Consider the following 14,568-nt stretch of genomic DNA (forward strand, 5'->3'; position numbering starts at 1 on the left):
TGATTTGCATTTTCATATCTGTCACCTTACTGTATCTTTTACTTCGACTATCACCTTCAATGCTTTGCGAGTCAGACGTCAAAACACATCGTGGTAGACCACTCGAGAGTTATGCGGAGTAGAAAAGCGGCTTACTCAAGCTTCACAACAGGTTGCTCCTCGTTCGCGAGGTCTGGCTGATATTCCACTCTAGACAGCATTCCACGATCCACAAAACGTCCATCATACCGACGCGCTTCAGCCACCGTTGATAGGCCGCTGTCTTGGAGATGCTTTATTGGAATGAATCGCACCAATATCACAGATACCCATGCTCACGTTATAAAGAGCTGAAGGGCTTCAAAAGAGCATAGAAAGTAGATGAACATCACAAGTATGGGCTGTTCAGGGTTGATGAGACAGATAACGGCGAAGACGGATTGACGCAGAAGCCCATATCAGTCTATTTAGGGCGTGAGATATCATCTATGATAAAGCCTGGTGTCCCTCGTGAGTCTTTTCTGCCTGCCAGCAAATTGGTCCCATCTTGTCACTTGTACTAAGTGCGTTTTGCGGGACAAAGTCTCACCCACAAAGGTGATTTTTCCCACACTGCAAAGACTCGTTGATCCATCCAATTATAATCCGTTGCGTTCATGACATCAAAGTGCCACAGGAGTCGAGACATAATGATCTTCATCTCAACGTATGCTAGATTCCTGCCAATGCAGTTGCGTGGCCCGTACTGAAAAGGCTGCGACGCATCTCGTTTATCATTCTCGAATCTTGCGTCTTCTCCGATCCAACGCTCCGGCGCGAACTCCTCAGGATTGGTCCAGTTCATAGGACTGTTCGAGGCGGCATAGATCGGAATACTGACAAATGTGCCCTCCGGAAGAAATTCATTGTCAACTGTTGCACCGCCAGGAGGGATAATACGCGGATGAGGCTGTGGTGAAGGGGGGTAGATGCGCAGTGTCTCTTCGATGCAGGCAAGCAGATACCGACATTCGTTGACGCTGATCATTGTGATGTCCTCAGGCCTTTCGAACATCGTCCTGATCTCGGTAGCAAGCTTGTCGTAGACCCGTGGATGCTTGAGCAAAAGCCAAACGAGACCTGCAAGAAAGTCAATTGATCACACGCCAAAGCATTGGAACAAGATCTTGCTTACCAGAAAGGAGAGTAGCTGTCGTCTCACTTCCTGCACCAATCAGGATTTGTGAGTTTTCTTCTAGCTGGTGATATGACATTTTGCCAGATTCATGTGCAGCAATCATCTTTTCCATGAAGTCCGGCACTGGAGGTTGTGTTTTGAGACGATGATTGACTTTTTCCTGAGTGGTGTCAATAGTCAAGCCAAAGAGACCCGGAACAGAAGGCATTCAACCTTTTGTAGCGTGTTAAGAGTCGCGACTTGTGTCACTACTTGACTTGGAATCATTAACAGAGAAGCAGGATATTGAGCTAACTTCGGCAGACGGGCAACGACTTGATGCAGCGCCATATTCTTCAGTAATGAGAAGAATATGTTCACCCAGGTGTGCATTTTGGAAGACTCGAGACATTCAAAGGACTCGCCAAAGGCTGATTGCGCAAAGTTAGGCATTACCATAAGTAGGAATGAACATTGAGTGGGAACTTATCGTGACGTACTTAAGTAGCCGATGAAGTCAAATGTAAAATACTGCGGTTGAGATGTGTTCGATTAGCACATTAATCGTACCACATCGATACCTTCTCATTCGGGCCCAGTCATTAGAATCTCCGGGTACTCACGTTGAACCATTGTACGAGGTCTATAGGCTGTTCGCTCTGGCTGATGCTGTCAAGTCTGTGAAACAAGAGGTCGACATACTCCTGCAGGATTGGTTCCTGTTCTCTCAAAGCCTTTTCGGAGAATCCATGAGCAAAAAGCTTGCGAATGTAGCCATGATAATGACGATCGGCATTGAGAATGACTGGCTCTCCTTTCCACCCCGCGTGATACTTCGGATCCTTTGAGAACTCGAGTTCTCCAGAGGGTTTATGGCCATATATCTCTTTCCACTGACTGGCGTTGATGAATGACAACCCATCTGGCGTGGTTCGGACGACAGGCCCGTACTTGTTATGAAGATCCAAAAGATCCCACGGTGTCTTGCCTTTGTAGTAGGACCAAATAACCCACAAGGGAGTTGCTGCTGCCAGTCGGGGACCCGGATACTTGGCGAGAGGGTGGAAAAATAGGTTGTAGAAGATGAGACATAATTGGTACGTGATCATCTGAAGAATTGCCCGAGTTGTCAGCTGAGTACAGGGGAGTTGAGGTCAAGAGTTGGAAAGCAAGAGAAAGAAAACGCAAAAAAAAAAACAAATTACGGCGAGAGAGGGGAGAGTGGTGGTAGTACTGACAAGCGCAATCATAAAACCCATGAACATCCCGACGTGATGCAGAAGTGAAAGGTCAATACTGTTGTCAACTTGATTCTGGACGGCCATGATCGCTAGTGTGTGGTGTTCTCAATATTTTAGCCAGAAATGAGGTAGTCTACGTGGACAACCCTCGGTAATTATAATAATTCTACAACCAAGGAAACGGCAACGCATTCTTGCATCGGTCTTTACTGCTTCGTTCCAGTCCGTACTCCTCGGTTCGCGTTGGAGGCTGATCCCGTTGTTAGAGCAAAGTCGAAGACAATTACCCAAAAAATGACGGTGAAGTGGTTTTGCGCTTCGCGCGATTCATCGACATTTCAAGGGTGGGTTGCATGCGGGGAACCTGGAGCGGACTTCATAGAAGCCGTTATCACCGCTAAAACCGTCTACAGCCTCGAAAAGTACACTACCGCTTTAACTCAGCTTACTATCACATTTTGTAGTCGCGTTCCGATGGCCCGTTCTTGTAGATCAGGTTCAGGCACTACGATATCGAGGGTGATAGCAGACAAGGTTTTACTGAACAAAGCGTAAGGCAGATCTGGACGGGCTGCTTAGTTGGCACAGAAGACTCCCAGATCTTCCAGTCTCGCACGACAATATTGCGATAAGACTAACTGTTGGCAGTGCGCATAGTATGAAATAAAAGTCGTGTGAAGCCGCTCGCGCCTCAAGGCTGACTGTAACACACGTAGCAATGCAAACGTGTGGCAGCACTGCCGTTGCTGCCGCGTTTATGGGTGTTTCGAGGGGGGGGGGGGGGGGGGGGGGGGGGGGTGGGGGGGGTGGTCGACGCTGTTGTGAAGAAAAGAAAAAAGAAAATAAAGAATTGTGCCGTCCAGCGCCCCGCCCCCCTAGACACATCTCAAACAGATGGATAGAAGGCAGGGTGCTGTGGGTTTGGTTGTGCTTTGTGGTTGTGTGGGTGGGGGGGGGGGGGGGGGGGGGGGGGGTTGGTTGTGATGAGGGCGCTCTGCAAGCAGTTGATAAGAAAAGAAAACAGAAAACTAGCCATGGTTAAATACATAAACTGTCATTTTGGCAAGAACTAAAGACCCAAGGCTCTAACAATAGCCTGTCCAACGCCGTAGGCAGACGCTGGATTCTGACCAGTAATTATAATGCCATCAGTGACTACCATCTCTCCGAAAGGAGCATCAGCGGTGGCATATTTGCCGCCCACCTCCTTGATACGATCCTCAAGTAAAAAGTTCATCTCTGAAGTATATCCAGCCTTGCCCTCCTCAATATTGCTAAACCCGGTCACGTGTCTTCCCTCGAGCAAATAGCTGCCGTCGTGATTCTTGACGTTCACGATAGCTCCAGGCCCATGACATACAGCAGCAATAGGTTTGTTCTGTGCGGCAAAGTCGGCGACGAGTTTCAGACTCCCTTGGTCGAAAGCCAGATCGAACATCGGACCATGTCCACCTGGGAAGAAAATGGCGTCGAATTCAGATGCCCTACCAGCATACATGGTAAGGCGTTCAGTGTTTTCCCAAGTGTGTTGATGATTCTTCAGGAAATTCTGAGATGATGGATCGTTGCCGAATACCTTGACGGAAGCTGGATCAAGGGGTGCAATCCCGCCCTCAGGGGACGCGAAGACCAGCTCCACTCCAGCATCTCTTAGAACATCATATGGATGAGCGAGCTCGGGCTTTGAAGATGTCCATTAGATTCGGGCGAGGAGCAAGTTTTTCAAGAGCGTAGGGGACCTACCAGATACCAGCCAGTGGGCTTGCCGCTCTTTGGGATTGTGCCACAAGAGGTGAGTACAATAAGAACCTTCTTGGTCATATTGAAAGGCTACTAGGTTATACGCCAATAGTCGGTAAAAAACGAAGGACAACTGAACGTGCAAGGTCAATACATGTGCCGAGTCATGTTAAGCTGAGGTGAATAGAGAGTTTATGTATCATTTGTATTTGTGTGATGATCCAGACTTGTCTGGGTCTTGCCTTTAGCCAGACGGAAGCTTGGAGTTTGAGAATCACAGATTGCCGACGCTCTCCGAAATCCGTTCGCCCCAAGTCCGACGCAATGATGTTGTGGATGCCAACAAGGTTTGCGATGAGCTCCAAGTGCATTCCGGTACTCTTAGACCCAACTATTCCCGGATTTTAGCTAAGTCCATTACCGGTGTAGACACCGTTTTGCGTCCAGTCCATACAGACGGAGAAAATCAATTTCCGCCCCTAAGCTGCGTGCCTGGCAACGTGTATACGAAGCGATCGCCAACAATCACCAGCACTGCCAAGCAGATTTTTTTCAACCCATTGCTGAAGTGCGTCGACTCAGAAAGCTAGCCAGCGACAGTTCATTTTCGAACGATTTCAGTTTGGCCATTGCATCAAACAGCGTGTGCAATCAAGGAGAGTCGGTACGAAAATGGCAGACAAACATGGATCAGAGCCTGCCACATCAGGCACCAACAATAGCCCAGAACGAGGCAACTCGAGAGAGGTCGCGGAGCGGAGTCCAGGCCGTCAGCAACCCCTTCACAATGGAGAAGTTGCGAACTACAAGAGTGACGCGCATCGTCCGCCTCGTCCATTAGCTTGCACTCCGTGTCGACATCGCAAGGTATGTCTATACTTTCCATGTAACTGGTCCGGGTTGTTCCAGGCAGTAGACGATGCGTCTGTCTTGAGTGAAAGTGAAGACAGCGTGTGATTCGCTCAAGCTTTACCCAGGCTTGTCGTAAGTTGCTGCCGAGGCAGTAGCATCAGGTCGCCTGCACGCCTGAGATGAGACCCAAGGGCATTGACTAACAGTGAACCGGCGATCTGGTATCGCACTTTGCAGGTCAAATGCGATCACAAAACTCCAGACTGCTCCCACTGTCTTAGGTTTGGGCTGCATTGCACCTGGCCTCAGGGCCGACACCCAACACAACGTCGAAGGCTGTAAGTCCTGATCACACAATCTACCTCAGTTCCTCCAACGTGTGTCATGGTGATTCCTGGTGTCCACTGGGTTGCCTATCTGATACTCCGAACATGGGGAATTTTATTAACGTAACTCCGGAAAAAGCCTATACGATCATTCGGCCAAGAGATTGGCTCAAATGGAGTTTTTAGTGGAGGAGGTGTTAATGAAGAATCGACCCGCGACGATATGCCGGGTCAATGACGCCGCGCCGGTCGAAATTAAACCAGAATCAAATGTATCATCGCCAGATACTGCGCTCGACCCACCGGATTCTGCAGTCTCTGCTTCGACAACTGGACTAACACTGCTGTGTCGGAGCGCCACCGATGTGAATTCGCCGACTGGACAATCCGACAAGCGTATATCAATGTCCAGCACCTCCACTGAGGGGATGGCGCATTATGTGAGGGCTCCTCATCCGCAAGTCATCTCCGCAACAGGTAAGTCGGGGATCCCTACACCATGTGAACACGCATCCTTGTGTCGTTCACTGACATATAACGAGTTCCGGAAACGTGATCATCAGCAACACGGTAACAAACTAACCACTGTCTAGGTGCCTGCTCTCTGCTCTCATGTCAAGGTCTAGCACAGGTCGAACGTCTGGTAGGCGACTCAAGACTCACCGATGCACTGAACGACCTCCGACATCAATTTCAAAGCCTGCACTCTGCTTCCTACCTGCAGCCTGAGGATACGAATAACCCACTGCCCGACCATCAAGTCGTTGCTGATTGCGTGAATGGTAAAGACGCCATCGTAGTGCATCTAAGTCGCATGACGAGGAACCAAATTTAACTAAAGTGAACCGTAGGATACATGGCAACGACGAACATGAGCATCAGGCTGTTTCAGGAGTCTGAGATACAAACCGCCATGCGATCCTATTTGCTTGGGCAACGCATCGAAGACCCTGGCTGGTGGATGGCTGTAAATGTCATGCTTGCCTATACCCTTCGCAAACAAAGTCGCATGCGCAACAAGGCTGTCTACAAGAAATACATTCACAATGCTCTGGGCATGATTCCCAATGTGCTCATTCGATCGCCTTCGCCATTGACAATCGGCTCGCTCCTATCCATGGTAAATTGAACGCGTCCTTCGTCTGAAGATTGCCCATACTGAATCTTCCAGGTCCTATTCTATAAGTTCACGTTCGAAAACCATGTTGCCCAGTCTCTTTTGGGTCTCGCTGTTCAGCTTCTTCTGATGTCTGGCTATCACCGTCCAGAAGCCTTTTGCACAGCCTTCACTCCGTCTACTTTGAGCCCGTCAGATCGGCTTCATCGTCGTCGGCTTTTTTGGCAGGCTTATATTCTCGACCATGACCTTATGCTTCGTATTGGCCAGCCCCCACTTATCAAGGATGAATTCTTACTCGACCTACCAGAAGAGTACCCAGCAGATGGGTATAGTATGTACCACTTTCCCAATAACGCTTCTCTCAATTTCTTTTTGCAACAGGTCCGTCTAGCGAGGATACAAGGACGGATCTCGTCAGAGCTGTACTCAAGCGCCAAAGTCTCGTCATCGGAGCTCGAGGCTCAGGTTGTTCGTCTTGACTCTGAACTCGAAGAATGGAGGCGAGGCATCCCGGAGGTGATTCACCCTGAATGCTTCGAATGCCTTGTAGACGGAGACTATAGACGGATGGCTTGTCTTACGACACTGCACTTCACGTACTTTCAACTGGTGGTGGCGATTCATTCCGCAGCGTTCCGTCTTCCATACTTAGAGGATCGAGAAGGCATCCAACCCGACAATATCGGTCCTTCTCTGGCTCTCTGCGTCTCTGCCTCTCGAGCGGCAATTTCACTCCTTGGATATCATCAGACAGAACATCCGTATACACCGTAAGCCGCACTATCTTATAGCCAGCTGACCCGACCTAATAATGCGATCCAGATACCTCCTTTACCAGGTAGCTTGGTCCGCAGACGTTCTATTCGTCAACATTCTCCAGAATAAGATGGCTTCCAGTGCCACGCAAGACCTCAGTCTTCTCAGCGCTGTGATCTCCTTCTTTCAGAAGTACGATCCAGATCACCAATCGGTCATCTTGTATCACATTATTCGTATCATGGTTGATGTCGCTTCTTCTATCCTGAATGACACTGCTGTCCTTGCGACAAACCCGCTCTCCATCGGTCCTACATCACATAATGCACAGGTTTCAATATTCGCGCCTATCGATGGCGTGCCAACTACAAGATCAATGACCTCTAAAGAGTATACCAGCTTTTTCTCAGCAGATACTACCGCCATGAAAACAACAGCCGCTGTCCAGCCGGGCAACGTTAGCAGCAACTGCGACGCAGCAGGATTTATTAGGGTTACCTCAGCGGCTGATATTGAACAGTACCCGCAGTTGGATGTGGTCAGCATGGCCAGCACAACAACACCCGAGGCTCCGTTCTTTGGCGGGGTTTTGGATGTGGCAAATTGGGGATTGCCAATGGAGTATCATCCGCAACTTTGGCAATGCCGGGAGGTTCTGAACCACAGCCATTCTGATCAGGATTAACGTTACTACCTATATTCATCTGCGGGCCAGTTCTTTCTGTTTCTTTCTGTTCTTGATCCCGTGACTCTTACGCAACACGTTGAGTCATTGTCAGCATTACATACTTCAGAGGCACATTCTATGGGTGTCGTAGAGTCACTGTAGGGGCATCGACGTATATAAAGAGAACGGTTGTTTATTAGAAATAGGAAATAGGTACGAAGCTCGCTCTGATATAGAGGGTGCGAGCGAAGTGGGCCTCGGTGATTATGTAACCGAGGTTACGTGACGTGCGGTAAGGCCATGGATGGTTGAAGCTATCACGACAATGGGGCAACTTAATCAGAGTGAGAGAAGATGAGACTAGTGGTAGCCTCTGGGCTTCAACAGTGGGCTACACACGCCCTCGTGGCGTTGACACGCGCCACAGGCGGGTCAGTGCTATAGTTGTGTGGCAGCTGGATACACTGAACATAGACGAATAAAATCATTGCTGGTGGGAGACTGCACATTTCGACAGGCTAGACACGGAAAAACCCATATCAGATGAGCTTACTGAGTGCCACTCTCGGTTCATGTGCGTGACAAGTTAGAAGACAACAGCTGTTCAAGTGCTCATCCAGATTTCCAGAGTTCTTTCACCCTACCGGAGTTCACCCCGCTATGTTGCAGCAGACAAGACGGTTCTGCTGGAGCAGAAAGCAGCCGGAATCGGTAGCTGCAATCACTTGCAGACCTTGAACATAAGACTCCTACTGCAGTCAAATTCAGCCGGACAAGGTCCACCCTCTTTAACAACTCTCATCTACCGCTGAATGCATCTCCTTTCTGGAAATACTTATTCTCGATTGTGAGACTAACGTAATGTGTATTCAGTCAATGACTAGGTACTCGCCATCGATTCACTATCTCACGGGATACCGGAACCCGTCACGTATCGAAAGAAGTTATCCAAGCGTAATCTCTTTTGCTACATATAGATGCACGTTCATTACTATCTTTTCCTCTCATATTGATTCTCGTCACTTTATCATGATCATCAAAGCCTCGATCTTTTTTGAACTCAGTTTGCGGCTGTAAGTATAAGACATTTTGCCTGATATTTGGAACATTTTGTCAAATTTGTATTTATTTGAGGAATATCAAAATATGGAAAGAAAGAGATAAGCAGAAAATGATGATCCCTGCTCCCCTGCGATCTTACAAGCATAGAGCCCCCGGGGAATTTTCATAGGCTGCCGCATTTAACTATAAGTTAAGTAGGCCGTAATAATCGGAAGTATAGGCTATAATTAGCCCCTGCGCAGTCGGCTACACGCCGAGGTCGAATTGGACTTCCAATCCGATAGTTAGATTAACTAGGAACCCTATCATAGCTGATGATATCCTTCCTCCTCCTTGATAGCCCTATAGGCAACCCTATCAAAGAAGAGCTCAGCAACTGAATCCCTCAGGTTCATTCACGTTGCTGCATCTATATCCTGTCGCAGAAATCGGGGGATCGACACTGATGTCGGTGAAGCTCATATTCTGTATCCGGACATCGTCACATCCGCCGTGAGCCCGACTGCATTGCAAGTAGGCGACGCGGCTTCCTTGGAGTGTGCCACGGAAGTTGGTGAAGCTTATGTTGGAGATATCGAACAAAGACGAGCTGCAATTGCCTCGCTGACCGTTGTAGGTGATGCATTGCATCACGTATATGGGAGCCTGTTCTGCGTCGTAAATGGTAACATTATCCCAACCTAAGGCAATAACAATTAGCTCCACCATCCTAGTCCCGGACGTCACGGGGATATTTTTTTTGGATAGCTCTCCATAAGGTAGCTTTCACTGGCTTCAACTTACTGAGATTCTTGGCATCTGAGTGGAAAAGTCAGCTCATTCTCAGCTCGACGTTGTAGGAAGTCACGCCTTACATCCTAAGCCACCGCCACCGCCATTTGGTGGATATCCGAGCTGCGTACCAGTCCACGTCTTGATGCGACCGGCATATCGAGATCCATGGGCCAAGACGTTTCTGACCGTTACGTTCTCGATGGCCTCAAACCGGCCAGCATACTGCCCAATGCTGCCAATAGCAACGCCCTGACCGTCGTGGAATTCCACGTTTTCAATGAGAATGTTTGTAGAGTTAGCTTTGATCGCGATGCAGTCGTCTCCATTTTTGATTATCCAGCGACGAAAGTGGACATTATCCGAGAACATGGTGTTAGCCCCGTCGGTATTACGAGCCGGGTTTCTGTTGGAGCTTGTGTTGTTGACATAGATGTCTTGAAGGAGAACACGTTTGGACCGCGTGATTGTGACTGTCCTATTCCGAGAAGTTGATACAAGTCCACAAAGCTGTATAGAAGCAAAAGAACGGAACATTCTGGCAACTTACCACATTTGAGCCTGGACAAATCGAAGACCCTCAAAGACCGAGTCTTCAGCCCCGTCAAGCAAGAGAGCATGAGGTCGGTCTACTTCGAGTAAGACAGTTGCATTCGTCAACACCGTACAGAGCATGACTCACTGGGGTAATTCGACTCTCCCTTGACCAAGTCATACCAAGTCTGGCCATTTCCATCAAACGTGCCATAGCCAAAGCCGTTCACATCGAGATGCTTTCCTCCAAGGACCCAGGCGGCGGTTTGATTTTGGTAGCCAATTGGCAGAGAATTCGCTAGCCAGTACGTTGTGTTCTTGCTCCACTGTATTTCAAGTCAATCTCTTAACGTCAAAAGACTACGATAAACCACGCTCATCGTCACATACTAGCAAAGTCCCTTTGATATCAATCTTGACGTTGTTTAGATCAACAGTTTTCATGACTTGGCCGATGTGATACGTGACGTTCTCAAAGATGATATGTCCGTCAGTCTTGCACTTGTCAAAAGCAGCAAGGATGGCGGGCGTGTCATCAGAGCCGTTACCGTTGACAGGCACTACACAACGTGTAGACTTTTCCTGTCGTCGATCAAGACCTTGAACCGGACCGAGCTGAGCGAGAGCATTGGCTAAGCCAGCTACGAACGCCACTGTCGAGATGAATTGATTGAAGAACATAGTGAGATGGTACAAGTAAGAGGTCAGTCGATGCTAGATATGATGACAAAGTTTCTCGCATTTGTGGGTGAGGTAGACTTGAATTTATAGATATCCTGAATTCCTGACGAAATACACGAAGCCCGGATGAGTCGACTATCAGAGTCTAATTCAATGTTCATGACTTTGACAAGTGTCGAAATAACGAGTATCCATTCACCCGTGTACCAAAACGCATACATCGAAGGCCTCGGTAAGCCATGTACATCAAAGTCTAGACAGCTACAAGACTAATTCATCGGAGCAAAAGAGAGCGACTCGGTCAAAGGGAAAAGAAAGGATTAGTGCAAATCCGGACGATCAACCTGTTGCCCATCCCCAAAGAGGGCTGAAAAGGCCGATTTGACCAATTTTGATGACTTAGCCCAGAAGTATTTGAAGGCTCGATTAGGATGTGAGTCCTACCCAGATACGAGAATAACTGCTTTGGCGTCAGTAAATCAGAACACGAAAGTTTTCCGTGACTTTACTTGAGCACAATTAACGGAAATGAATCCGTTGAAAGATGCAAAATGGTTCGCGGAATAAGTTCATCACAGTGTGTCGGGACTAGATACTCCATCGAATATTGTGGTAAGGAACGCCAATTATTTACCAAGAAAAGCTTCACTCGTCCTTCTTTGTACCGAGCCTTACTCTTTCCCTGCAGGGATCGAGCAAGCTTCCCCGCAAAAGCTCGTTCCCACGTAAAGGCTTGTTGGCAATGTAGAGTTGCGCGGTAAGGCAGGGGAGCAGGGGTCAGAATTTTTATTCTTACTCGCAACAGGCAAGTTTGGATGATGACACCTCGTCTAAGGAGGTGCAAGTCTTTTCGCACAGGTTAGCGTAGCTGCCCATGTTAGGAATTGCAAAAGGCGACTAGCTAGAGCGGGAGCATTGACATGGCCGGATTGCTTGGCGTGCGGTACCACTTCCTTTTCCCCGAGTTTCGGTTAAAGATAAGTATCGGATACCGACAGGACCCTAATCGTGGGTTGGAAAAGCAATCATTGATCTTAGATGGATGTGCACATTATAGAAGACGATGCGATACCGACGAGATTCGGACACATGCTTGTTTATCTGACGGGGCCTCGATGCATCGGATCTGCCGTGACTCTAGTGAATCTGTCGGATTGGAAGTCTAATTCGACCGCGGCATACAGCCGACTGCGCAGGGGCTAATTAGGGGCCCTATTTACGATTATCGTAGCTAGCCTAACCTACGGTTAGAACCTCCTTTTTATACTTACTACGTAAATATTTATATAGTTTAATTAATTTTTTTATTAATTATAGTTCGAACTAATTACCCTATAATAAGGATATTAATACTAATTAATAATTAAATTTTATTATTATAAATTAATAAGGTATTTTATTATATAAAAAAGACGACTTTTTAATATTATATAAAATAGGAGATTCGTATTAATTAATTTTATAAAAATAAATAAAAAAAGAAGCGATTTTCGAACGCTATATAGAATTAAGTAATTATAGCTTTTTATTATTTATAAAAGGTCGATATTTATTATATTAAACTATATTAATTAATAGAACTATTTAAATAACTAGCTTTTTACTATTACTTTAAATAGCTTTTTTATTAAATAACTTTTTTATAACTAGCTTATAATTAGAAATTAACTAGTTAAATTAGTAAAAAAAAATACTTACGTAACGACTACTTACTTAATTAATTAGTATAATGGGCGAGCTTAATAATATAATATAAAAAAGTATTATATAATTAAAAAAAAGAATTTTTAAACGTAAATATTTTTAATTAGTATAATAAGAACTCGTATAAGAGTTATTAAGTTAAGAAATTTATAATATATAAAAAAGTTTATTATTATAAGGATTTTATAAATATAATTTTAAGCCCGTAATTTAAATAACTTTTTTATAGCTCTCTTAATTACCCCCTAAGTATTATTTAAAAATATAATATAGGGGACGGTTTAATAAAAGAAGAGGGGATTTAGAGGTCCTAATAATATTAAATTAAGAATATTACGGATCTTAGAGATTAATTTAAAAAAAAAGTAGTTATTTTAAAATAGTTTTATAACTTCTTATTAAAGTTATTATTAGCTTAAAAAAAGGTTAAAAAAACGAGGATCTAAGGGGAAAAAAAAGAATTTTTTAAAAAGTTACTAAAGGGCTTTTTTTTATACTAGCTCTTAATACGAGATTATTAATTTTAAAAAATTAACTAAGTAATAAAAAGGATTATTAATAAGTAATAATTACTTAATTATAATTAAGTTATAAAAAAGACTATTTAAAAGATATAAAATAGGGTACTAAGAGGCTATAAAAAATAAGATTTTTAAAATATTTAACCTTATTATATATAAATAATAAGTAAGTATTTTTAATAGGTTTTTAAAGTTTACGATTTTATAAAAAGGAGGGTTTAATTTTATTAATTATACTTAATAGCTTATATAGTTTTTAATAGTTTATATAGCTTTTTTATAAGCTACTTAGTATTTATTTTTAACTATTTTTATAAAATATTATTTTAAAAGAGGTAAGTTAAAAAAGGAGGCTATTTAAAAATTATAAAGAGTACGAGGTTTAAGAGGCTAGAAATATATAAAATAGCAGAGATTAGTAATTAATAAAAATCCTAAGACTAATTATTAAATCTTTTTATAGTAATATAAACGTTTACTACTATTATTAAAAAAAGGAACTACTAAAACTTACTTTTTTATATTAAATAAAAAAAGGATCTTAATAAATATAATAACTAGCGATTTAAAAAGGTAATAATAATTACTAAAAATAGTAAAAACGAGAGTAATAACGAGATAGTAAGAAGAAATAGGAATTCTTTAGACCCTAATAAATTTATTAAGTAGTAAAAGTACGGATTTATTATAGCTAATATACGGATTAAATATATTTTTATTAAAATTAAATATATTAGTAATTATTAATATAGGTATAAGTTAAAATACGACTTTTAGCGAGTTAGGATAAAAAAAAAGAGGATAAAACCCGATTTTAAATAGAATCTTAATTTTTTATAAGTAAGTAAATATTAATTCGGATTATTAGGGAACGTAAATATATAGAATTACGGATTAATTTAATAATAAGTAAATTAATACGGTATTAATTTATTTAACTAAGGTTTATAAAAGAAAAAGGGCTATAGTGGTAACCCCTATTTTATAAAATTATAAACGACTTTAGTTACTAACTAAATAAATAATTTATAAGCATAAGCTTAAGAATTATAAAAGTAATTAATAGATTTTTTTATAAGTAAGGGGTATTATTAGTATAATTATAGTTATAAGAATTATACGAAATCCTAATAATAACAATTATAAAAAAGGAATTCGTACTATAAAACTAAATATAAATCGATAGGGCATATAATTATTTTAATAAATTTAAAAAAAAGGTAAATAATATAAATTTCTTTTTTATAATTATTAATAGTAATTTATTATTATAAAAGGATATATAAAAGTAAAATATAGTATTAGAAATATAATAATTAATAATTTTATTTATTTTAATTTATAACTCGTTATTATTACTAATACGAAATTCGGTACTAATTAGTTAATATAAAAAGAAGTAAACGACCCGAAGTTATTAATAGTACGTAGCGACGTAGGGATCGTATATAAATATTA

The 14,568-nt window shown here is 43.3% G+C and overlaps 4 protein-coding genes across 4 annotated transcripts; 1 reads left to right on the forward strand and 3 right to left on the reverse strand.

The window, feature by feature from the left end:
• Positions 1–538: 538 nt before the first annotated feature.
• CABS01_07341 (averantin oxidoreductase) lies at positions 539–2,460 on the reverse strand (the record flags this gene model as incomplete). The annotated part of the gene is made up of 6 exons (XM_060540704.1): positions 539–1,098; positions 1,154–1,316; positions 1,370–1,566; positions 1,636–1,666; positions 1,759–2,244; positions 2,374–2,460. The coding sequence occupies 6 exons, from the start codon at positions 2,458–2,460 to the stop codon at positions 539–541; spliced, it is 1,524 nt and encodes a 507-aa protein (XP_060402872.1).
• Positions 2,461–3,445: 985 nt separating this feature from the next.
• CABS01_07342 (DJ-1/PfpI family protein) lies at positions 3,446–4,197 on the reverse strand (the record flags this gene model as incomplete). Its single annotated transcript, XM_060540705.1, has 2 exons — positions 3,446–4,057; positions 4,120–4,197. The coding sequence occupies 2 exons, from the start codon at positions 4,195–4,197 to the stop codon at positions 3,446–3,448; spliced, it is 690 nt and encodes a 229-aa protein (XP_060402873.1).
• Positions 4,198–5,467: 1,270 nt separating this feature from the next.
• Positions 5,468–7,855, forward strand: CABS01_07343 (fungal specific transcription factor domain-containing protein; the record flags this gene model as incomplete). Its single annotated transcript, XM_060540706.1, has 5 exons — positions 5,468–5,771; positions 5,888–6,076; positions 6,146–6,414; positions 6,466–7,184; positions 7,237–7,855. 5 exons carry the CDS (start codon positions 5,468–5,470, stop codon positions 7,853–7,855), a joined length of 2,100 nt encoding a protein of 699 aa, XP_060402874.1.
• Positions 7,856–9,268: 1,413 nt separating this feature from the next.
• On the reverse strand, positions 9,269–10,885 carry CABS01_07344 (polygalacturonase; the record flags this gene model as incomplete). The annotated part of the gene is made up of 6 exons (XM_060540707.1): positions 9,269–9,579; positions 9,683–9,697; positions 9,754–10,148; positions 10,221–10,299; positions 10,353–10,530; positions 10,595–10,885. 6 exons carry the CDS (start codon positions 10,883–10,885, stop codon positions 9,269–9,271), a joined length of 1,269 nt encoding a protein of 422 aa, XP_060402875.1.
• Between the last annotated feature and the right edge of the window lie 3,683 nt (positions 10,886–14,568).

This window comes from Colletotrichum abscissum, assembly GCF_030869225.1.
Source record: "Colletotrichum abscissum strain IMI 504890 chromosome Unknown Scaffold_16.1, whole genome shotgun sequence".
Lineage (NCBI taxonomy): Eukaryota > Fungi > Ascomycota > Sordariomycetes > Glomerellales > Glomerellaceae > Colletotrichum > Colletotrichum abscissum.